Below are 26,877 nucleotides of genomic sequence, written 5' to 3'. Positions count from 1 at the left end.
ATATGCATCTCTCCTCTCACCAGTACTTAATATCCTGTATTGTTATCTTTGTATGTCCCTTGCTCATAGTAGGCACACTATAAATATTGAATTAAACTAAATTACCTATACAGAAGAAGTCAATAATACTGTTATATATCTCAACATTTATTTATGAACTTGTGCATGGATTTATTCTTCATTTCATATATATAAGAGTACCTACTATGTACCATGTGTTTTTCTAAGTGCTACAAATGGAGAGAGAATAAATCGGGTAGACAAAGTCTTCGCCCTCACTGAGTTTGCATGATAAAGTGGAAAGACAACCACAGAATAAGTTTAGCAAAGGAATAACATGGAGTTCAGAAAAATCTTCCTGGAGGAAGGAATGCCTGAGTTGAATCTTAGAGTTCAAATACAGATTACACTCCCATCACAGGACATACTCTCCAAGGGCAAAATTTTAAACAGTGGTTCCCAAACTGTTGTATTTAATAATTATTTTGCGAGCTTAATTTGTATTCCAAAGCCCCACCTCCAGAGATTCTGTTTCATTTGGTCTGGAGTGGAGCCCAAGAATCTAAATTTTATTAAGCTTTCCAGGAAATTCTCTGTTTAGATGCATTGGTATAGAATGTAGAGCTCATTATATAGAATTATTGGCAGTAGTGTTTCAATACCCATAGATTAGATCTTAAAGTGTGATAGTGATAAAGAAGAGCAAGATTAAGCTAGGATTAGTGCTGTTGATTTGTTTTTTACTTGTGCTTCCTTAAAAAGAAAGATATTTAATGAAGAACTTAAAAGTAATATTTAATTATGAGTTTCTTTGCATTCACAGTCAACATAACTTTTCCAAAGTGTTTCATGGTATAATAAATAAATTCTGTTAGTTTTATTATTCCTAAAAATTTGTTTGGGATTATTGTTCAAATATTTCCTTGCAAACTATCTTTACAATGATAGGGTTAAGGCAAAGAGAGTCTGAGAAGATATTTACCTAGTATACCTGTCAGTACTCTAAATGAAATAAGGCTGACCTTTAAGGACATGTAGAGGGGTAGTCATAGGTGGTGGCATTTTTCATTCTTGTGTATAGTAAGCTTTCTTGCCTCTGACCATCATCCTGAATGACTTCATTGTCATTATACTCATCAGATGAACCTCATTCCTGGATTCTTCACTCAAAAACAGTAGTGTTTCTATCGCTTCTGATCTGATCTCCATTTCCTTGATTGCTTAGCTCTTTCTTAGAGTTTTTTATTTCAAATAGCAAGTTAACACATCAGCCTCGAGTCCTTTTTCTCTAAAAATAAATGCCATATATATTATGTTCATCTGAGTTTCTATTTTCCCTCCTTTAAAATGTTGTCATACCAACTTCTCTGCTGTAATATGTTGCATGAATGTATTTTACATTTTGAAAGTATTTTCCTGACAAAGATCTGTGATTACCCCACTGAAAAATTAGTTTGGTGAATATTTGAAATAATGTGGTATGGAATTAGGCTGTTTTGTGAATGCTCCTGTGTCAGTGTTTGGTCTGGTTATAACTTAAAATTTGGCTAACACAACCTTAACATGAGAGAGTTTGACAAACTTGATTTACTAATCCATTATCAAAAATGAATATAAGAATCTTGCTTTATTCTCTCCCTATTTAGTCAGTATGCATCTTGCTTAAAATGTTCCTTCTTCCTTCCTCCAGGACTTTTTTCCCCATTCCTATTCATGTATGGGGCTTCCCTGGTGACTCACTGGTAAAGAATCTGCCTGCAAATACAGGAGGCGAGAGTTCAGTCCCTGGGTCAGGAAGATCCTCTGGAGAAGGAAATGACTACCCACTCCAGTATTTTTGTCTGGGAAATCCCATGGATAGGAGCCTGGAGGGCTGCAGCCCATGGGGTCACAAAAGAGTCAGACATAACTTAGCGACTAAAAACAACACATTCATGTACATTCACAATAGATTCCAGAGTTATCACAGCTGCATAATTCCTAACAAAAAGTGATACCCTGACTTTTTGCACTTAATCGCATGAAGTGGACAGCAGAGAGGACTGGATAGGAGTTCTCAGAGACTGGAGAGAAAGCAAAGTTCGGCACTCTTAGTCATCAGGCTTGTTGGATACCTTGTGATGGTCGCTGTTGCTGTATACTTCTCTTGAATAGTGTGATTCCCTCATACCATGTTGCCTGGCTTGGGAGCAGAGAAAAAAAATGTGATTATTAATGTAACAAAAGTTTGGCATAATTTTATTGTAGAATTTCAACCCCTTAGTACATGAAAATTTCTAAATAATTAATTATGAGAACAAAGTCACTGATACAGCAGTAGTTTTGCAAGATGTTAGACATTATTTCAATGTTGTCTTGACAGTCTGCTTCTCAAATTGTCCTTTTATTTCAGGGCCCTTCGCCCTTTGTTGTTGTTATTCTGATGACTATTTGATATTTGAGTTTGTCTTTTAAATATTCAAGACAGTTTTAAAAAGAAAAACCTAACCCCTTTCTGTTTCATCCTTAACTATGTGATCTCTCACCTGACACTTACTGTGTTTAAAATGAATACCCAACAGAGGAAATATAATACCTTATTATACACCGAAAAAATAATTAGCTAAAATTTGTTTGTATATTCGGATATTGCTAGAATGCTTATTTCCATAAATCTAAGCAGTTAATATTAAATATGGTATTATGTTTAGTGAGAAAATAGTAACTTCCCCTTATCTCTGAGATTTATTGCCTCTCTTGCCTTTTACATCTGGCTGAAGCTGTGAACCCCTTACCAACACTTCATTTGTCAGTCTCTGAATGTGCTCACCTCCTCCAGATGGTATTATTTTCAGTAACAACCAAACCACTTATACCCTCAAGGTCAATCCTCACCAGTGATTCCTATTCGTAGCCTCTGTTAATGTTGATAACAATAATACAGAAGCACCTAGAGGAGAAAAGACCCCTAATGCAAAGGACCAATATCTTAGTGCCCTGGTATGACACCATAAATACTCAAATTAATACCAAGGATGATTTCAGTTGTAATGGAATAGAAGCCAACTTCTTGGAAATGAGATTTTGGGTCATTATGTCCTAAATTCTCACCTTTTGGTCTTTTCTCTTCCCTCTCTAGCTTGAATTTACATTTGGTGAGAAAGTCTTTTTTAAAGTCCTGATTTTAAATTGTTAAATGTTGACTTAACTGGGCACGTTTATTAAAGAAAAAAAAAAAGGAAGACTGAAGTAAACAGTCATGAGAAGGCTTTGGGCAGACAGGGTGCTGGTCCTGGTGGGGCAGTCTTCTTGCGTAACTACTGAGAGTATTTACAACATTCTACAATAACGTCACATTTGTTTTGTGAGGGGAGACCAAGGTAGCTTTTACATATAAATTGGCTCTCTCAGTATTGAAATATATTTAAACAATTATTTGAAACACAGCTAGGAAATAATGGTGACATTTCTGACAGTATTTTGAAATTATAAATATTACGTTAAATTTACAAGGAAAATTTCCAGTAGTGGCTTGCATTACAAAGTTAATTTATAATGTCTTTACATAATTCTATTGAGATGGCCTTTGTTTCTGTGGTGAAGATAATAATATAGTGGCAACAATTTTGAGGAATCTTTCAAGCTGTCATAGAGGAGCTAGCCAAACTTTGGCTAGATTTTTACTAGAATGTTGAAATTATAAATGTATCAATATACTTTTCAGTTCAGTTAGCCTTGATGAAAAACAGTTATTATATGAGTTTAAGGGTCATGATAAATGTTGGCATCTGTTTTTTTCTAAAACTCATGGTCATCACAGCTCAACACTCTTGTATTATATATTTGTCAACATAATGTAATTTTTATGGAAAACTCAATTAGTGGAATCTTTTATTCAATATTCCCTTATTTTGCTTCTTTCCATCATCATTTCTCTTCCTTTCTTCTTTTGTTGAGGCAAGAAGCTTAATAGTAATAGTTTCTACAGAGCTTTCTTACTTATTTTTCTAATAATGCATATAACTATGTGATGAAGTTTAAATGCTCTGTGAGCAAAACTCTATCAAACAACCTGAAGAAATGCACTGCTGACTAACATTTCCCTTGGTCTTAAATTGTCTCCGATGTATTTTCTAGAGTCTACACCATTAATGGATCTTATTAATATAGCGTCTGTATGGTTATCAACAGTGCTGTATTATTGTCACATATTAATTTGCATTTTTGATCAAAAATATGAACAGATGCGTGTGTGAAGCAGCCCATTTTATAGGATGAGCATATATCTAACCATTTTCATGTAACTGAAAATGTGCTGTATGTTGGATTTTATTCTCGTATTGACTTTTCTACTATCTACTCACCGATTGTCTCGGTGCCTTTTTCCTTTTGTATTATTGTATTACTGAAAGAAATTGCTGACCTCTGTGTAAACAGTGTAAAATCTGTTCAAATTATTAATCCAAGGAGATTTTAATGTCAGTTTAATTTTCCAGAGAATAAATTTTTGTGTGGGTTACAAGTTACTTTTCTTCACTTTTCTGTAACAAATCTCTTTACATTTTAGTACTCATTTGGAATAGGTAAACATGTGGCTTCTCTGTTGATGATACCCAAAAATCAGCCTGAATGCTTATCACTGACAAATAAGTGTTACTGTGACTGTTACACAAAATAAAATAATGTCACCTTCATAAGCAGATATCAAGTGGATATATATAGATGTTATTAAGATCTTGAGTTTAAAAGGAATCTTATTTAAATGTGCTATAAAATATTGCTATCAAGATGTTTGGGTTATATTATTTTCTTTTAATTCTAAGTCAAATCTGACATGCAAAGAAAATAGACCACAAACAAATTTAAACATTTTAAAATAATCTCCAAGTGTTCAAATCAGGAATGAAACTAAGTAGCTTTAAAATGATAATATGTTTAGCTGGATTAGGCACACATATACAATGTTATCTAGCTTGCTCTTTCATTTATTGCAGACTTGTCATAATTCCTATCAGTACTGTCATTCTGTTTAACAAAATAATTTTCCATTTGGCAAGAACAGTTTGTTGATTTTTAATTCTTTTTTATTAGGTTGTTATTATATGTTTCTCAAAGACCTTAATTTAGATATTTTTCATATTTCATTCCCTTGTCCATTTCATTTCCAGCAACAAAGGTCTATAAGAACAGACTGAACAAGTACTATTTTCCATATTCAGAAGAATCTAAACTTCTGGTGTTCTAAAGTTTATAGAAATTTAAGTTGCTACCTTCTCTGATCTCTGATTATCTTTGAAGCTTTAGTTCTATAAATAAACCAGAAGCGTTTTTTAAATTAATTTTTTAAACAGTAGAATATCAATGTCCAATTAATCTGTTTTTTTTTCCTTGTTATTAGTCATCACTACTTAAACACAAGAAAAATGTGAAACGCTTCTGCTTAAAATAAATGGGCTCATAATTTAATCTCCAACTAAGTTTACAGAATTCCTATCCTTTCCCAGTGCTTGTTGCTGTGTCCCCCATCCTCTTAACATCCTAGACTTCCACTGTTAAGACATTAAAGTTGAAGAAGGAAAACTAACAGTCTTGCTTATGAGTTTACTCTGAAAAAAGTCATCTGGGTCATGACTTGTCCTTCATAGAATTAAAATTAATCTAAAAGTGAAATTCCACCAGAAAATAGACACACCTACATTATAACTAGCAAATCGATAGTCATTTTTTATTGTTACAGAGGAATTTAGTTTATTCATCATACCGTGTGTTCATACTTAAGATTAAGTTTTAATTGCAAATGGACTAAATCCTTTATCTTCAATATGCAAAATAATACTTAAGTGAATTTTTTTCTTTCCTAAGATTGATAATCTTATTTATCTTATTTTGACAAAATATTCCATGATGTTTCCCCTTTGAAGATAAAGTCATTTCCAGTTCAAAACTAAAAGGTCTCAGTTAAATATATGAAATATTTTGTTTGAATAGTACTTTATAATGAAATATAATAGTATAATACACTAAAGGCTTCTATATATAAGTATAAATAAATGCCAAATAAATAAGGACACATATTAGGAAGATCTGATAAATTCAATTAGGAAAATGGAAAAACTGACAGCACATTCTCAGCTGATACAAAGAAATATATCTAACGGAAAACCTTCCAAATAATACTTTTCATATGCCCAGTCTACCAAAATTCGTGTTTGTCCCTTCTTAGCCATATGACCTACTTACATTTCTTGATCTTCCTTAAAATTAGGTATGGCTATGTGACTTGAGTTCAACCAATGGGATGTGAGCAGAAGGTGACGTACACCGGTTTCAAGGAGGCTTTTTAAGAAATAACGTTGTGCTCTCCATGCCATCGTTCCCTTTCCACTGGAGACAGAAGGAAATGAAAAACGAGCGATGGCAGAACCACGAGTTGGGAAGACCCTGGGTCACTGACTCACCGCACAGAAAAGCAGGACCGAATACATAGGTCTTGGGACGTTAGTGTTAGGTAGGCAGAATAGGAAAAAGGCGTCCCAAATGGCGGCGGCTAGAAGACAAGGGGAAAGCCCGCGAAAATAGGGCAAAGGAAGGTCCGAGGACCGGAGTGAGAACCTCAGGTAAAACAAACAGCCCTCCTGGCTCGCCCGATTTACTTAGAGCAGGCTCACGGGGGAGGAGACAAATGTATAAAAGGAGAAGCCCGAAGGATTGGGACCTCTCTTCTTCTCGTCTTTTGGGTCAGCCCACCTCCTCGAGGGTGTACTATCCTTTGTTTTTCCTAATGGGACTGAGCTGTGGCACCGATTCTTCTGTCACTTCAGCTTTTTGCGACGGCGAGACAGAACCGGGGAAATGACACTCTCCCCCGACGTCAGCATAAATGAGAAGAAAAATTTCTGTTGTATTTGAGCCTTTACACATTTCGGACTCATTTGTGACTGCAAACAATTGAAGCTAAAATATTGGGATCTTCCAGTGGGGTTCTGGGAGGATGAAAATCTACAATATGGTACATTGGTTTAGCAGCCAAGCAGCCAGAAGAGAGGAAATATATACAACAGGCTGATAAACTGTAACCCATGTTATGCCAGGGCAAAACCCTTTTACTTGGAAGGGGGTCCCTGTGACTACTGAACCTGTAACTTAAGGAAAATGGATACAGGAGTCAGAGTAACAATGTGTTGAGATGTTTCTTTGCTAAAAGATACTACAAGAAGGCAAGAAATAAATGGTCTTCCAGCAGAGATTGAGGGGAATGGAGAGGGCCCACTAAGTGCTTTAAGCATTTAAAAAGTCCACTGCTTCTGAACCCCAAATATTAAGATTATACTAAAATGGATTTTGAGTTTAAAAGGCCTATGAAGACTGTGCAAGAAAGCAAAGGGACTCAACTATGTCGCAAAGATAATTTTGAATGTGTTGCCTCTTATTTTAGAGAAATGCAAGGTAAACGTGTGTGCTCATGGAGCAAACTGAAAGTTGTATAGCTCACAAGAAGGAAATAATTCTCAACACCTACTTGCAATGAAATCATAGCACACAAGGGAAACGGAAAACCTTCCCAGAAGTCAGAGCAGGGAACCATTGAGAGTAATGGATGAGGCAGTTTCTCTAGGAGAAGAAATGCAGAGAAAATCAAAACTCCTCTACTAAGAAGGGAGTAGGGGGTGTCACTGCGATGAATCAACTTCTGCTGTATGTTTCTCATTCTCATTTTTTTCAGATGAGAATTCTAATTGCAGTTATCCACTTCCTGTTCCACATTGTATATGCGGTGGAGGTCAGGGGTGGATGACTTGTCTTTAAATCCTGAGGTCACTGAATTATCAAAGTCAAACCATCAGGTAAGGAGAGTACATCACCAGAGATAAAACTTTGAAAGGATTGCAGGAGCTGAATGTGACCTGAGGGTGTCTTCCTTAGGGAGAATGTGGCTATTTAATAAAATCTTTGTTCTCCTTTTCCTAGACACACATGACTACCTTTTCTGCTCTCTTGCAAATATTTGTGGCTACATGTTCTAGCCACCTGGATGTGAAAGGAAGCGACACACGTCATTTCTAGGTCAAATGCCTGCTTCACTGTCTCTCTCCCCATTCATTAGCCGACGGCAGTTGCCCAAAGGGATGGTGCGTGCAGGATCAAAGGAGCCTTGGTTCCTGAATCACTGCTTTGAGATCGTCTTACCACCATCTTCCTATGTTATATGAGCAAGAAATAAACATCTGTGTGTTGGGATGTTATACATTTTTGTTTTCCCAGCACCTACCTTACAATAATAGGTAAGTTCACAGATTCCAAGCTAGCAACTGAGAGAAGTCTGATGTCACCATTGTCAAAAAAAATAAAACTTTTGTACGAGGTGAGGAAGGACAGCCTCTGTCTGACCCCTGATTGTTTAGCAGCCAAAAACCAAAGAATGAGGTAAGTCTCAGGAACACTGCCTGCAGCATTATCTCAAGAAGTTATTTTTAGGAGCCAGTTTTAAGGGTATTAGAGCGATTCAAATTGCTTGTCTCTCCGACTTGACCAGAGAAGCAGGTTTGACTGTGACCCAAGAGATGTGATGAGGTGATGGGTGGAAAGCCTAAAACCTAGGCATCAAACCCAGAGACAGACCGAAAGCAGTAAGAACGCTGGAGGAATACAGCGTGAAGAGAGGTGGAAACCCAGCTGGAACAGACAGTTCAGCAGAAAACATTAGGAGAGACAAGGTGACAGATTGTTTAAAAAATAAAAACACCTTGAATCCCGTCCAGAGACTTATGGACTTACGATTTAGAGTAGATGAGTGAGTTGAAGAAGGGTAGGCTAATAGGGGATCAATTAGGAAGCTATTCTTAAAATCTAGATGTTTTACAAATATTAAGTAACTAGATATGAAGGGATACCAGCAGTTTAGCTTAGATGGGGAGAGAAAGTCTTTTAAAAATGAGATTGGTGAAGGGATTTCCTGGTGGTCCAGTGGTTAGGACTGTGCTTTCCCCACCAAGGGTCTGGTTTCAATCCCTGATTGGGAAACTAAGATTCTACAAGGCACAAGGTGTGATCAAAATAATATGAGATTGGTAAGACACTGTTAAGGGAAAGTTTCTGGAGCTTGATGAGTAATTGAAAGGGCTGGTGAGGACACTGCATGAGAGAGGATGGGATTGAATAGCATGATTTTTGAGGAGCAGGTAAGTAAGGAGTAGGGCCATTGATAATGGAGTCCGGAAAAGAAGCTGGGTTTAAAAGGGTCGGTTTCAGCTGTGTTGACTTCCAAATGACATTTTGTGGAAAACATCCATGAATTGGAAATGAAGGACTGGAATTTAGGAAAAAGATACAGACTAAAATAAGTTTGGGGGCTGGTGCAAAGCCATAAGTCACAGGAGCCAAGAGCCAACCCATATCTTGCTAGAATGTGAGTCCTCTGATGACAGGAACTATTTATCTGTTTTGTTCACAATTGCATTCCCAGTGCCTAAAACAGAGTCCAGGGCATAATAGATATTGATGAATTTCTGTTTCTGACTGAGTTTGAGATCTTGAGAAGTGTGGGTGAGAGGATTTTTTGGTGGGTCTTTTTTTGGAGGGGCGGGGTTCTTTGGTTTTGGGGAGGTTTTTTGTAATTATTTATTTCAATTGAAGAGAATTACCCAGAAAGGCTCTATTTAATGTGCATTATTTACCAAGGCAAGAAAAATATACGAATACATTTTAGAAAACTAGTACCTGAAATGAAAAAATTTCTTGTCTAACCATGAAATTTGATTTATGAAGCCCCATGACACATACAATTTCTGGTTCATTTAATTGATACAAATTCCATTCCTGACATAGTTATAATTGTTAACAGGAAATAGCATTATTATTAAGCTAATATTAGTGCCTAACAACTAACTAAAGGTTGCTAGTATTTTAACTAAACTTTAGAACAGTTTTATGAGGGGAGGATAAATTAGTAGTTTGGGATTCATATATACACACCACTATATATATAAAATAATCAAGAAGGCCCTACTGTATAGCCCAGTATACTACTCAATATTCTGGGAAACTTCAATATTTTCAAGGAAACTACTCAATATTCTGTAATAACCCATGGAAAAAGAATCTGAAAAAGAATGGTTATATGTATGTGTATAGCTGAATCAGCTGTACATCTTAACACTGTAAATCAACTATGCTACAATATAAAAGTTAAAAAAAAGTAAACAACCCAAAAAAATCAGATTTACAGAAAAAGAATGGCAAAATGAGTCCCTGTATATCCTGTACCCTGTTTTTTCTATTATTACCATTTTCTATTTGTTGCAATTAATGAACCCATATTGACATATTCTGATTAGCGAGAGTCCATCATTTGATCAGATTGCCTTAGTTTCCACTTAATGGCCTTTTTCTCTTCCAGGACATCACACTGCATTTAGCTGTCACGTCTGCTTAGGCTCCCCTTGACTGACAGTTCCTTAGTTTTGATGACCTTGACAGTTTCAAGTAGTTACTGGCGAGGTATTTTGTAGAATGTCCCTCAATTGAGCTTTTGTCTAATGTTTTTCTCGTGAATAGACTGAGGCTATGGGTTTGGGGAAGAAGACCAGAGAGGGGAAGTGCCATTTTCAGTACATCTTATCTAAGGTGCATACTATCCACATGCGTTATCACAGGTTATGCTAACTTTTGATTGTGAGATTTCTCCACTGTGAAGCTTTCCTCTTTCCTCTTTGTATACTGTACCATTTGGGAGGAAGTCACCCTGCACTGACGCTTAAGGAATGATGCTCCACCTTCTTGAAGGCAGAGTATCTGTGAAAATTACTTGAAGTTCTGCACAGGAGATTTGTCTCTTTTCCTATTCCTTCCTCTTTCTTTCATCCTCTCTTTCTAGAGCCTCCTTACTTTCTGGCACTATGAGATGCCCCAGCTCAGATTGCCTTGTATATTTCTGGCCCCAGTTCTGAATCAGCCATTTCTCCAAGAAGTCTGTGTTCCTGTTATTAGGGAAAGGTATCAGAAACCACTGTCTGAGCACTAGATATGCTTTTTGCTGTTGTGATATCATTGGGTCCAAGCCTTCTCAGGGGAGAGGAAATAGTGTGTATACTAACCTATGTATACACACATCTACAAATATGTGTTTTACAGTCTGCGTCTGTATTAAGCTAAACATGCGTTCATACTGTCTTCAGCACTAACCATTACCACATGGATCTTTCTAGCCTCCTCTCCTCACTTGTCTGTAAAATCCCACTGCGTCAGTGAGCTTTCACCATCCCTTTGCTATAGTGAGAGTGAAAGTCGCTCAGTCGTGTCCACCTCTTTGCAACCCCACGGGCACTTGCTGGATCTGTTCAATTCCATTATACACGTATAGCATATCACAACTGTTACCCCATACTCCATGAATAACAACGGCATCAACTAGGGAACAGTACAGCTTATTTTCTTTATTCTTTCTTGTGTTTCAGATTCTATTTTATTTTTTTACTTTACGATATTTGTATTGGTTTGGGGTCCACTCATTTTCAAAGCTACTTAAGTGAGCACCTTTCCCCACTCCCTTCAGTGAGGTTGTCTTATACATTCCTAATACACACTGATTTTATCACATCCTGCATCCCACCCTGGGATTCCTTGACCACTTGAATGATTTTTAAATTTTTTCATACGTTAAACTTCATTCATCATATGATAAACATCTACAGGTTTTAACAGGCTGATAGTGTCGTGTATGGGCTTCCCCAGAGACTCAGCGGTAAAGAATCTGCCTGCAATGCAGGAGTTAGTTGCAGGAGATGGGAGTTCGATCCCTGAGTCGGGAAGATCTTCTGGAGGAGGGCATGGCAAGCCACTCCAGTATTCTTCCCTAGAGACTTCCATGGACAGAGGAGCCCGGTGGTCTACAGTCCCTAGGTGGCAAAGAGTTGGACACAACTGAAGCGACTTACCACACAGTGTCATGTATCTGTCATTACAATATCATACAGAATAGTTTCACCATCCTGAAAAACAGAATTCTGTTTAACTGCTCAACCCTCTTCTCACCTCAAGCATTTACTTTTTACCATCATTTTTTGGCCTTGTTTAGAATGCCATATAATTGGAATAATATTGTGTATAGCCTTTTCAAATTGGCTTCTTTCACTTAGCAATATGTATTAAAAAATTACCCATGTATAGTTTATCCATTGTTTATACCTTCACCTACTGAAACACTCCTTGGTTGCTTCCAGTTTTTGTCAACTCTGAATAAGGCTGCTACAAACATTTATGTGCAGGGTTTTGTGTAGACATAAATTTTCAAACTAAAATTGGGTAAATATCTATGCATGCAATTGCTGGATTGTATGTTAACATTGTGTTTAGCTTTGTAAGAAACTGCCAAACTGTCTTCCAAAGTGGCTGGAGCATTTTGCGTTCCCACTAGCAATGAATGAAAATTCCTGTTGCTCCCCACCCTTGTGAGCAATTGGTAGTTTTGGGGATTTCAGTCACTCTAATAGGTACATAGTGATATCTCACTGTTGTTTTAATTTGCAGTTCCCTACAGATGGGATATATGGTTTCCATCTGTACATTTTCTTGACTGAAGTATATATTCAGATCGTTGCTCATTTTTAAATTGGTTTGTTTGTTTTCTGAATGCTGAATTTTAAGGGGGTTTTGTGTATTTCACATACAAATCCTTTATCAGATAATATGTTGTGCAAATATTTTCTCCCAATCTGTGGCTTGTCTTTTCATTCTCTTAACATTGTCTTTCACGGGCAGAAGTATTTAATTTTAATAAAGTTAAGCTTACCTGTGCTTTTCTTCATGGATCATGCTTTTGGTTTTCTACCTAAAAACTTTTGACCGAATCCATGGTTACCTGATTTTCTCCTTTATTTTCTATTAAAATTGTTATTGTTTTTGCATTGGATTGTCCAATTATCCCACCACCATTTGTTGAAAACACTATCTTTTCTCCATTGAGTGGCCTTTCTCCTTTTTAAATATAAGTTGACTGTATTTGCATGGGCCTATTTCCAGGCCCTCTGTTCTTTTCCATTGAACTGCAAGTCCATTCTTTGACAAAAACCATGCTGTCTTAATTAGTGTAGCCTTACAATAAGTCTTGACAATCAAGTGCTGCACATACTCTTCTCTTCGTTCTTCTTCAGGATCATGTTGGTTATTCCAGATCTTTTGCCTTTCTGTACAAACTTTAATATCAGTTTGTCAATACCTACAAAACAGTTCATTGCAATTTTACTTGGAATTGGGTTGGATCTTAAGATCAACTTGGAAAAAACTGACATCTTCATAACACTGAATCTTTTAATTCAGGAACACAAAATATTTCTTCTTTTATTTAGATCTTTAGATGATTCTTTCATCAGATCTTTGTAATTTTCCACAGATAGCTCCTATTCATACTTCGGTAGACTCATATCTAATATTTCTTTCTTTTTTGTTTTCTTCATCCACCTTACCACACGGCAGCAGGAATCTTAGTTCTCCAACCAGGGATCGAACCCCTGCCCCCAGCAATATAGAAGTGTGAATTCTTAACCAATTAACTGCCAGAGAAATCCCTAATTTTTTTTTTCTTTCAATTGTTGTGTTGTTTGGTCACTAAGTTATATCCGACTCTTTGTGACCCCATGGAGTGTAGCACACCAGGCTCCTCAGTCCTCTGCTATCTCCTCAGTTTAGCTCAGTTTCTCAGTCATGTCCAACTCTTTACGACCCCATGGACTGCAACACACCAGGCTTCCCTGTCCATCACCAACTCCCAGAGCTTGCTCAAACTCATGTCCATCGCGTTGGTGATGCCATTCAACCATCTCCTCCTCTGTCATCCCCTTCTCCTCCTGCCTTCAATCTTTCCCAGCATCACGGTCTTTTCTAATGAGTCAGTTCTTCCCATCAGATGGCAAAAGTATTGGAGCTTCAGCTTCAGCATCAGTCCTTCCAATGAATATTCAGGACTGATTTCCTTTAGGATGGACTGGTTGGACCTCCTTGCAGGCTAAGAGATTCTCAAGAGTCTTCCCCAATACCACATTCAAAAGTACCAGTTCTTCAGTGCTCAGCTTTCTTTATGGTCCAACTCTCACATCCATACATGACCACTGGAAAAACCACAGCTTTAACTAGATGGACCTTTGTTGGTAAAGTAACGTCTCTGCTTTTTAATATGCTGTCTAGGTTGGTCATAGCTTTTCTTCCAAGGAGTAAGCCTCTTTTAATTTCATGGCTGCAGTCACCATCTTCAGTGATTTTGGAGCCCAAGAAAATTAAGTCTGTCACTGTTTTCATTATTTCCCCATCTATTTGCCATGAAGTGATGGAACCAGATGCCATTATCTTAGTTTTCTGAATGTTGAGTTTTAAACCAACTTTTTCACTCTCCTCTTTCATTTTCATCAAGAGGCTCTTTAGTTCTTCACTTTCTGCCATAAGGGTGGTGTCATCTGCACATCTGAGGTTGTTGATATTTCTCCCGGCAATCTTGATTCCAGCTTGTGCTTCATCCAGCCCAGCATTTCGCATGATGTACTCTGCATCTAAGTTAAATAAGCAGGGTGACAATATACAGCCTTGATATACACTCCTTTCCCAATTTGGAATCAGTCTGTTGTTTCATGTCCATTTCTAACTGTTAGCTTCTTGACATGCATACAGGTTTCTCAGGAGGCAGGTCAGTCTGGTATGCCCATCTCTTGAAGAATTATCCACAGTTTCTTGTGATCCACACAAAGGCTTTGGCGTAGTCAATAAAGCAAAAATAGATGTTTTTCTGGAACTCTCTTGCTTTTTCAATGATCCAGTAGATGTTGGCAATTTGATCTCTGGTTCCTCTCCCTTTTCTAAATCCAGCTTGAACATCTGGAAGTTCATGTTCTGTTGAAGCCTGGCTTGGAGAATTTTGAGCATTACTTTGCTAGCATGTGAAATAAATGCAATTGTATGGTAGTTTGAACATTCTTTGTCATTGTCTTTCTTTGGGATTGGAATGAAAACTAATCTTTTCCAGTCCTGTGGCCCCTGCTGATTTGTCCAAATTTGCTGGCATATTGAGTGCAGCACTTTCACAGCATCATCTTTTAGGATTTGAAGTAGCTCAACTGGAATTCCATCACCTCCACTAGCTTTGTTTGTAGTGATGCTTCCTAAGGCCCACTTGACTTCACATTCTAGGATATCTGGCTCTAGGTGGATATCTCGCTCTATCCATGGGATTCTCTAGGCCGGGATACTGGAGTGGGTAGTCATTCCCTTCTCCAGGAGATCTTTCCAACCCAGGGATCGAACCCAGGTCTCCTGCATTGCAGGCAGATTCTTTACCAGCTGAGCCACTAGCAGGAAGCCCTGCTAACTCCTGGGTTTGCTTAAATTCATGTCCTTCGAGTCAATGTTGCTATCTAACCATCTCATTCTCTGCTGCCCCTCTTCTCCTTTTGCCTTCAATCTTTCTAGCATCAGGGTCTTTCTTTTCTTTTTAGTCCTATTATGAATTGCATTGTCTTTAATTCAATTAATTTAATTTCACATTCCAGTTTTCATTATTCATATGTTGGAAAACCACTGATTTGTATATTAATCTTGTGTCCTGTGACCTTTCTACACTCACTTAGTAGTTTAAGAGTATTTATTGTTAATTCTTTGAGATTTTCTACATAAATAGTCAAGTCATCTGCAAACAAAGATAGTTTTATTTCTTCCTTCTCCTGTGTATATCTTATTTCCTTTTCTTTCCGTACTGCACTATCTGGGACTTCCAGGAAAATATTGAAAAGGAGTCGTGACAGAGGACATCACTGCCTTGTTCCCAATCTCGGGGGGAGTTTGTCTAGTCTCTCATCATAAGGATGTCAGACTGTAGAGTTTTTGTGGATATTCTTTCATTTTGAGGAAGTTCTCCATTGCTACTAGTTTACTGAGAGTTTTTATCATGAATAGGTTTTCAATTTTGTCAAATGCTTTTTCTGCATTAGTTGATACTGATCATATAATTCTTCTTTAGCCTACTGAAGTAATAGATTATGTTGGTTACTTTTCTAATATTGATCCAGCCTTGCATATCTGGAGCAAATATCACTTGGTCGTGGTGTATAATTCCTGTTATATATCGTTGTACTCAATTTGCTGATATTTTGTTGAGCATTTTGCGTCTGTGTTATGACAAATGTTGGTCCGTAGATTCGTTCTTTGCAATGTCTATCTGGTTTTTGTATTGAGGTAATTCAGCTTCATAAACATTTGTTAAAGTTCATCTGTGAACCCACCTGGGCCTGATTCTTTCTTTTTTTGAAGGTTTAAGTTACTGATTCAATTTTTTAATAGGCTAAGCCCTATTCAGATCATCTATTTCTTTTTGTGTGTTTTGGTACTTTGTGTCTTTCAAGGAATTTGCCCATTTCATCTAAGTTATCACATTTGTGGGCACAGAGTTGTTATAATTATATTCCATTACATTTATATATAATTATATTTATATCGCTATATTCCATTATTATCCATTCAATGTACATGGGACTTATAGGGCTGTTCCTTCTTTCATTTCTGATATTAGTAATTTGTGTCTTCCTTTTCGTTGTTCCTATGATAGCTGGCCTAGAGGTTTATTAATTTCATAAACATTTTGTGAAACCATCTTTTGGTTTTGTTGATTTTCTCTATTGATTTCTTATTTTGTTTCATAGGTTTCAGCTCAGTTTTTATTATTTATTTTATTCTGCTTCCTTTACTTTTAAATTGGTCTTTTTTATTTCCCTAGTTTCCTAAAGGTGGAAATTTAGATGATTGGTTTTAGAACTTTCTTATTTTCTAGCACATACATTTAAACCTGTAAATTTTCCCTTTAAGCACTGCTTTCACTGTACCTCACAAATTTTGATAAGTTGTATTTTGGGGTGTTTTTTAGTTTTTGGCCACCCCAAGTAGCATGTGGGATCTTGGCTCACTGACCAAGCATTGAACCCTCACCCCCTGCATTGAAACATGGAGTCTTAACCACTGGACCACCAAGGAAGTTCTGATAAATTTTTATTTTTTATTTTCATTTAGTTTAAATATTTTTTAAAATCCTCTTGAGATGTCTCACCTGTCATATGTATCATTTAGAAGCATGTTATTTAATTTCCAAATCAAGAAAAGTAGTTGATTTCCACTTTGTTCAGTTATTTCTTATTTTAAGGATATAAGTGACAATTTCCAAGCTCTATATTTTGGAACTGAAACCAGAAGTCCTTGGAAAGGTTTTAAACCTTTGAACTTATTTTTTCATCTGGAGATATGACTTAACTGCTGGGCTGCATCACACAGGCTTACAAGGCATGGGCTTGCCCAGCTTCAAGACTGAAGAAAGTGCCTGGAGTCAGCAACAGAGATGTCAGTGGTTTAACGAGTGGGGGAGCCTGGCGATGGGCAGGACATGGTGGCAGGCTTGCTCCTGGGGGTTGGGGGTGGAGAGATTACCAGTTACAGGGGAGTTGTCATTGATGTCAGGTGGGCTCATTAGTTATTAGGGAAACCAGTAAAGAGAAACACCCCTCACCACCCCTTTGATAAGAATAATCATTATCTGGGGCAGAGGCAAGTGTGTAGGAAGGTCAGTCAGGCGCTGGTCAGGCAGGGGATGGACAGAGAGCAAGAGAACAGCCATTTTGAGAGGCCTGACCATACCCTTACTCAGCATAGTTATGAGTTTTAAATGACTTGGCTGAGATTATCTAGCACTTACTTTTTAAATGTTTATGTACTTTCATTTATTTCCATCTTTTCAGGCTTAATGGAAGGAAAGTCATGAGCTTTAGCAAAGTAACTTCATATGCTTGAGAGACATTATTAAATCAATGATTTTTATTCTGAAAATACTAATACCTTCTAAAAATCCTATTTTACAGCTTTTCCATACTCTAGATCTTCCTGAACTACCTTAACATCATCATAATTTGTGAGATCAAAACCGTTACTTAATCATTTATTAAGGGTCATAACATGATAAGGGCTTACTTTATGACTCTACATTTTATACCACTCATCTTATTTTCTTTATTTCTGAATCACAAAATGATTATAAGGATTCAATTTTAATTATTTAAGAAATTCTGAGCTAAAGTTTTATTTAAACAAACCAAAAATTTTGAGAATTATTTTTAACCACTAGGCAGTATTTTGCTATAGCTGTCCTTAAACTATGCAATACAGTTGTTTACCCAAATTAGTTTCATGTTCTGTTAACTGGAAGTTGCCATATACTGCATACCATACATGCATATAGATATCCAGAGAATTTGAAAGCAAAAAAACTATGTTAAACTTCAGTGGAGATTTTGTTAATGAATCAGAAACAGTATTCTAGAATATTAATTTTGAATACCAGCTTTATAAGTGATAGGATTTCAGGCTACATGTGTGAGTATGTGAGAGAAAGATTGAATGTATGCAAAATTTTTCTTTATAGAAACACTCATACTGTCAAAGGACTTTAACCATTTATTATCTGAATCTATACTATAGATTTTATGATATCAATTTTTTATTATTTGATAAAAGTGAAATATTTTTTAAAACCTACTTTTTTACTTAGGCCTGAAAACCAACAAGGCAAAAAATTGTTAAGGTGCAAGGCTATAAGTCTGTAAATGGTATCCAGGCTTACAAAAGCTATAATAGTTGGTTCTTCTTTAGGATTGGGGAGCAGGGAGGGCAGAGTGGAGTTTTCAACAAGTATCTAACACATGAGTACAATCTGAAAAGAGAAGTACCTATTGTCTAGGGATTGTGATGAAGAAGTAGCAGATTGAACACAGGCATGAAGACATAGGCAGCATGCTTCTTTTGGATTACCACGCGTCCTTGATCATGGCTGGAACATAACATGTGGGACGCAGGATGAAAGATAATGCTGGAGAGACAGCCAAGGACTGGATCATAGAGGGCTGTGTTTGCCTCTCAGAGTTTCATTTACCAATGGGCAGAGGAGGGTTTCTGAAGAGTGAAACGTTAGATAGCAACAGGATGAGATTTTCATTTTCTTAAGACCATCCTTGCAGCAATTTGAAGGATGCATTCAAGCAAAGGGAAAAACTAGAAGCAGAACCTCCTATACATAGGTCATTGCAGTAATCTAGGTAAGAAATGTTTGGACTTGGGCTAGGATAATAGCAGGGGGGCGGAAGGAGAAAATATTCAAAAAGACAACAGGCCTTGGTGAGTGACTAGATGTAGAGGATTAGAGAGGGAGAAGTAGAGGAAGATACTCCATTTCTGGTTTGGACAGATGGATAGGGGATGTTGCTGACTACTGAAGGAGGGAGAACAGGGTGAGCCTCTCTGAAGGTAAGTTTGTTTCAGATGTCTGTGGGGACAGCCCAGAGATTTCCAACAGGTTGTTGCCTATGTAGGTCCCAAGTCTGGAAGAAAACTCTGAACTGAAGAAATGAATTTGTGGTTCATCAAATTGCAAATTATCTGAAGTCTAGATAAATGGGGTTTGTTACATGCCAATCGTATATAGGACAAGCAATATATGTTACATGGGTGAACATTTAAAAAACATTTAGGCAACACTAAACCCAATGGGAAGATGGCATAGTGTCTAACCAACACTCCTGCGTGAGAGCATGCTTAGTTGCTTCAATCATGTCTGACTCTGTGCGACCCCATGGACTGCAGCCCGCCAGGCTCCTCTGTCCACGGAATTCTCCAGGCAAGAATATTGAAGTGGGTTGTCATGCCCACCTCCAGTACCAACACTCTTACCACTCACTGAAAAGGACTATTATAAATTACTTAGAAGAGACTTCAAATAAATTAAATGACAACAAAAATTTTTGCACTAGAATATAAAGAACCACCATAATTAATGTTGTGCTGACTTAAATTGCTGTTGTCCTTCTGCCAGTTAACATCATTATCAGGAACTAGTTCTTTTTGTTTGTTTCATTTTTATTTTGTTTGTGTTTTTAATTCTGTTTGGAACTAGTTTCTACCATTACTGTTCTATAAATGTTTGCTGGATGGACAGTAACTACTAAATAATGAAAATTTTATGGGCTGATTAAAGTAACATGTTGAACAATATAAAATAATAAAACTGATTTTAAAAGCAAAAACATTTACACATTACATCGAGTGTTGTGCTTTGGTAGTCTTGAAATATAGTGTGCAACTCATCCATCTGAATAATACAGCCTTATTCAAAACATTTTAAAAACATATTCTTTCAGTATTTTCAGAGCTTCCCTAGCAGCCATACAAGAAAAAGACTTCCTTGTTTTATAGTCAAATTTCATTGTTTATAAAAATCAGACTGCTTTTCCTTTTTGAATGTTTTATTATGGGAAATTTAAAACAAATACAAAGTAAACAGAAAAAAATGAACTTTTATGTGCAGATTTACTACTTATCAACATTTCGTTGTTCTTGTAGTATCTCTACGTTCATATACATGTCCCACTCTCCCTTAATTTTTATTATTTTTTAGTTTTTTAAGGTAAATTTTTGCATACATTGAAATGCATGAATGTTAGCAGTAATTTAGACAAACAGATGCATCTTTGGAACCCCACACCTCTATCGTGATATAGACAATTTTCATCCAAGAATGTCCCCTGATGTCCATTAATCAGTTGCACCTAAAAGCAACCACTACTGCCATAAATTTGTCTTATATTAATTTTGCCTATTCTAGAATTTCAGTTAAGTGGAATCACACAGTCTGTACATGTCCAGCTTCTTTTGCTGAGCACAAGAGCTATGAGACTCATCTTTGTTGTTACATGTATCAGCGCATCATTCCTGTTTATGGCTGGATAACATTCCATTGGATGGATAACCCACAATCTGTTTATCCATTCTCCTTGTCCCAGTATCTTATGGTTACATAACAAACCACTTCAAATGAAAAGCAGCTTAACAACTGACCACCCTGTATTTCACTCATGAATCAGCACTTTGTGAGTGTCAAGGAAGGGACAGTTTCTCCCTGTTCTACATGGTGTCAACCGGGGTGCCTCAGAGGCTGGAGGTCACTTGAAGGCTAGAGGCTGGAATCCTCTGAAGGCTCATTCCCATGCCTGACAGTGGATGCTGGCTGTCAGCTGGGAACTCGGCCAGGCCCTTGGCTTCCCCACAGCCGGGCAGCTGGGCTCTGAGAACAAGCATCCCCAGAGAGCAAGGCAGAAGTGTGGCCTTTTTAGGACCTAACCTCAGAAATCACAGAGCATCACTCCCTTCATGCTCTGTTGCCCATCACAGTCATAAAGTTCTATCTGTTCAGCAGAAAAGCACATAGACTTCATGACTCGGGAAAGTCGATGTCACACTGAAAAATGTGTGAGATATAACACGTCATGATGGCCATCTTTGGATAGTGCTAGCTGCCACAGTGGCTATTCTGGGCACAAGAGTTCACATCCCTTCCACATACAAAGTACATTCGACCCCTGTTCCAAGAGTCCTAAGCCTCTTACCATTATGGTATTCACTGACAGTCTGAGCCTCATCACATCATTCAGCTCTAAGTGTGGTTGAGGCTTGGGAGCAGTTCCTCGAATTCAGCTCCTTGAGTAGAGTTCTGAAGAACTATGAACTAAAGAGACAAGTTCTATACTCAGTATAGACTCCCCATATAATGATGGTTCAGGCAGAGGATAACCACTCTAAACCCTGCTGTTCAAAAGAGAGTTCTGCTCTCTGAGTAGTCCTTTCTCTGCCATTTAATGTAGAAGGGCTTTTCTTAAAAGCCCTTCTCGACCTAGGAATCTCTGTGGGGCTGCTATGAGACAAGGCCCTCAAGATCTTTAGAAAGATTTTTTTGTCTATTTGAAAAGGTCCATAAAACACCATCTTGTCTCTCTGAGGTCTTAACAAAGAAATTTCCAGTCATGTCCTTGGTTTCATATTTAGACCACATTTTTCTGCAGCACCATTGATTTTCCTAGAAGCCATTTCTTAATTTGAGTGTCATTTACCATCTGGAGAGGCTGAAAATGAGAAAGTTCAATTTTTGTACCCAGCAATTCCTGGTTTCTTCTAAGTTTAAACTGTTCTTTCTCTCATCCCTTTTTTAACGCACAGCCAGCGAAAGGTCAAGTGGCATGTTCACTCTCCTACCTGCAAATCTCCTTAATTAAATTATTGACTACGTTAGGTACACTTCCTACTTTCTCTGTTACTACAGGTGACTTTGGGGACAACTCTCCACCACTATAAAACAATGGACTTTTCCCCCAGCCCCTAATAACATTTTCCTCAATTTCTTTTCAGTCGATAACGAGCTGTCAGCTAGGACGCTTATGCGTGAATTTGTCTTGTTTCCCAGCACCATAGTATCTGGGTTCAAGCAGCCAGGGTCCCAGGAGAACTGGCATTTGTATGACGTAGCCTGAGAAGTCACATAGTGTCACTACCTCCATTTTCTGCAGGTTGACACAGTTGCAAAAGTCTATCCAGGTAAGAGCGGAGGGAATATGGGAGGTGTAATATGAAGTGGCAGGCATCTCTGGGAAAGAAAATCTGCCACACTACTATTGAGAGATATTACTTAGTTCCTGATGGCTCAGGCAGGAAAGAACCTGCCTACAATGCAGGCGATCGCTGGGTCAGGAAGATCCCTTGGAGAAGGGAATGGCAACCACTTCAGTATTCTTGCCTTGAGAATCCCATGGACAGAGAAAGGAGCCTGGTGGACTACAGTCCTTGGGGTCACAAAGAGTTGGAAACAACTGAATGACTAACATTTTCACTTTTACAGTTTTAACTTGTATCTTACTCACAAGTCTGGGTCCCAAATGATATTTTTATATTTCTGAAGATCAAACCCATTTTCAAGGAACTATAACTAAGGTAGTGAGAAGAATTCAATGGAGGCTTTCAAATACCAAGAGCTTTTATAAATATTTTGAACAAAGATATTGGAAAGACTGTCTGAACCTATATTTAATTCTAACTCAACCCTTTAAAATAGGTTGTTTATCCAAGTAATTGACTGCACTGTCTACTTTGACTATAAAGATGAGATTATCACTATCAAGGAGAGAATTAAATTTTCCTGGCAAGGGACAGACTAGTTAATTTCCCAAGCTCCCTTGTGCTGAGTCACTCAGTTGTGTCCGACTCTTTGTGACCCCATGAACAGTAGCCCACCAGGCTCCTCTGTCCATGGGATTCTCCAGGCAGGAATACTGCAGTGGGTTGCCATTTCTTCTCCAAGCTTCCTCCCTAAAACCTGCCAATAATTTTATGAGACCTTTGATATTGTTAATTATTAGCATGCTTGATTTTTCTTTCCCACTAGCACTTTTCTATGAGGAAAGTCAACTAATACATACTTTCCATGAATAGAGCCCAAGAGTATGTAACAATCTAATTGTATGCTTAATTCTTCCAAGAGGTAGCTTTTTAAAATTTGGTTGTAGGGTCTGTTGCTAAACTCTGTATCCGATGTAATTAATGCAGACTTTTAGGGCATCCCTGAGAAGTAGTTAATATATAATCCTTTCTGCTATATTTGAGACTCTCAATGCATGGAGAATATTCTATAGATATATGGAAGAGGCCTCTCCTCTTGAAAACTTCTAGCTATACATAAGCTATCAATGGGGAGTATATACATCCTTGTCACCCCTCTGTCATTTATAGGGAGAAAAGCAAGGGAAAAAATGGAAATGTCAGGTATAATCATTTAGTCTTATTAGTTGGGACCAGTCAGAAAAGAATAATCATACTTACTAAAAGAGTGACAGCCCCTCTGGCTACAAAAGAAAAAATAAGCACAGGATATAGTCGCTTGGGGTGGCCACAGATATTCTGGATCATTGCAGTCACCCTGAATAGGATTTTTGACTTAAAAGTAAGAGAAACAGAATGAGTAATAAAAAAAAAAAGTTTCTTACTCAAAGTTGACTAATGAGGTATATTTTAGTGAAAATTAGCAGGTTTTACTTGGGCGTTTTTCTTTATATACTTGCTAGATAGGTATAACAGTTGAAATCTTGTTAGTAATAGTTACAAGCTCCAAGTTTTAAAACACCTGAAACTAACAAACACAATCCAATAATTTTAAAAAAAAGCAACAACAAAAGATTTTAAAAGAAAAGGTTGCATATTTACAATGTCAAATAAGCATGCTTGGAATGACAGCCTTCACTTGGGACCATGTAACTGTTACCAAGAACTCAATGCCATTCACTGTTGCTCTATTCTAATTGTAGAAGGAAAGGAATACCTAACCTTTTGAATATCAGATTTGCAAATACAGCCATAGAAAGGCTCAGATGGTAATATGATTTTAGAAAATAGTGTAAGTAAGTCTTTAGAGAAACTGACAGATTTTTCTCCTAGCTACATTATGTGAGCCATCCTTAGGAGGGTTGCTATGGCTCCTCAGCTTTCTCTTCTAGATTTAAGTATCAACCTATTTTCTCCAAGTCATTTGACCTTCTCTTTTCATTGATTCTTCAATTGACTCTACTTTGTCATTGAGAACAAGGAGAGAGAGCCTTATGGAGATGGTGGGAGTTGAAATACTTCTTAAAGGATAATAAGATATTTAGAAATATAATTTAGATCAATTTTATTTTGAGTCATTGTAGTATCTTGATTAATGAATTGTTCTATAAGCCAAAGAAGGCTGAGCGCCAAAGAAATGACACTTTCAAACTGTGGTGCTGGAGAAGAGTCTTGAGTGTCCCTTGGACAGCAAGGAGATCAAACCAGTCAATCCTGAAGGAAATCAATCCTGAATATTCATTGGAAGGACTAATGCTGAAGCTGAAGCTCCGATACTTCGGCCGCCTAATGCAAAGTGCTGACTCACTGGAAGAGATCCTGATGCTGGGGAAAATTGAGGGCAAGAGGAGAAGGGGGCGATAAAGGATGAGATGGTTGGATGGCATCACTGACTCAATGGACATGAGTTTGAGCAAACAGGAAGATAGTGATGGACAAAGAAGCCTGGTGTGCTGCAGTCCACGGGATCACAAAGAGTCAGACACAACTTAGCGACTCAACAATGACAAAGTAAACTTAAACTAGTCATACTAATTAGTAAGAAATAAATACCGATTTTACTAAAATATACTAGTATATTTAATAGTAATAGAATAGTAATACTAGTATACTAATAGAATAATACTATTACTAATAGTAATATTAATAATAGTAAAATATACTGAATATATAAGTGTACTATATATATAAATATATTAAATATTATTAAATCAGTAAATCAGTATAATCACTCACTATTATACAGAGTGAAGTAAGTCAGAAAAAGAAAGATAAATACCGTATTCTAACACATATCTATGGACTCTAGAAAAATGGTACTGAAGAATTTATTTATAGGGCAGCAATGGAGAAACAGACAGAGAGAATAGACTTATGGACATGGGGAGAGGGGAGGAGAGGGTGAGATGTATGGAAAGAGGAACATGGAAACTTACACTACCATATACAAAATAGATAGCCAATGGGAATTTTCTGTGTGGCTCAGGAAACTCAAACAGGGCTCTGTATCAAGGGGTGGGATGGGGCGGGAGATGGGAGGGAGATTCAAAAGGGAGAGGATATATGTATACCTATCGCTGATTCATGTTGAGCTTTGACAGAAACCAACAAAATTCTGTAAAGCAATTATCCTTCAATAAAAATATAAATTAATTTTTAAAAATTAAAAGTCTTTGTTCTTTTGAATCATCATTAAATATAGATAGATAATAGGTAATAAACCTTCTTTAACACTATATTGGTAGGTGATAAGGAATCTTAAAAGGTAAAAATGAATTTTGTTATTCATATTATTCAAAGTATGTTCTAGATTTTTGAGTCCGTATTTTCTGAAAACTATTAGGGAGGTTTGTCATTGCCTTCTCATTGCCACTACAAACACAATCACTTTTTTCCCAATAAAGTTATTTCTGATTCTCTCCTTCATTTTGATTTTGACTTTGTTCTAAATGGATCTCTCTTTGACAGCAATGGAGTAAAATTTCTTGAAGGGGAAATTGCTCCGTATGATAGTTTTGAAATAAAATACCTGCCAAATTGGATTGATTGGAGCTCTGAATGCAGCAATATTAAGTGAAGAAGTTATCTTCCATAAAAACCTTTGGGTGAAATAATATGTGAGTTACAGGGTTATATTTCAAGATGTCAAATTGGGGTTCATGGTATGAAAATGAAATGCTCGCTGAAGTAATGCCAAATGCACTAGAAACTAGAGACGTATGCCTAGGGCTTGAGACATAGGAAAGAAAGAAAAATCATTTTGATTATTCAAGGCTTTTTAGTCATTTTTTCTTGAAACCCATTAGTGGATGGTCACCTACCTACTCATTACCACTACAAATCTAATCACTTTGTTCCCAATAAAGGTGTTTCTGGTTCTCTCCTTGCTTTTGATTTTGTTCTAAAGGAGTCTCTCTGTGACAGCAACAGAGTGGAATGTCTCAAAGGTCATTTGAGACATCAGGTGGTAGGTGAGGGGTATACGGGAAAAAAAACAGGCATCACAGTTCTTAAATCAGCCACTCTCAGACTTTCATGTGCTTGAAAATCACCCCGGGTAGAGGGGAGCGGGGAGGAGTGTTAAGCATACCGATTCTCCAGCCTCATCCTCGTAGCTACATCCCAAGACACCGCAAAGGTCAATGAGTTTACCTCTAAGGCCAACTGAGTAACTCTTGACTGCATCTAGGCATCAGTTCCTCTCAGGGAAAATTATCCTTTCTGGTTCCTTCCTCTGAAAGCACTTTTTATGTTTCTTCTGACATCTGTGAATTCTGATATCGTCTAGAAAAACTTCAGGGGCAGCATTTACTCTTAAGTGTCTTTAGGGTCTGAATGAGTGTGTATACTCTGGAGTTCTAAAAATGTTACCTGGCTTAAATGTTGACTATGAAACTAAAATATACT

The 26,877-nt window shown here is 37.3% G+C and overlaps 1 protein-coding gene across 1 annotated transcript in view; it reads right to left on the bottom strand.

The window, feature by feature from the left end:
* Positions 1,899–26,877, bottom strand: part of LOC108637749 (cuticle collagen 2C-like) — a 60,885-nt gene continuing 35,906 nt past the window's right edge. Inside the window, exon 2 of the mRNA XM_018059966.1 lies at positions 1,899–2,182. Within this exon, the coding sequence (XP_017915455.1) occupies positions 2,098–2,182 (85 nt within the window). The 3' untranslated portion in view covers positions 1,899–2,097. The remainder of the gene's footprint in view (positions 2,183–26,877) is intronic.

The sequence above is a fragment of the Capra hircus genome, chromosome 16 (genome assembly GCF_001704415.2).
Source record: "Capra hircus breed San Clemente chromosome 16, ASM170441v1, whole genome shotgun sequence".
Lineage (NCBI taxonomy): Eukaryota > Metazoa > Chordata > Mammalia > Artiodactyla > Bovidae > Capra > Capra hircus.
The sequence above is the reverse complement of the archived record's forward strand: the minus strand, read 5'-3'. Positions and strand labels throughout refer to the sequence as shown.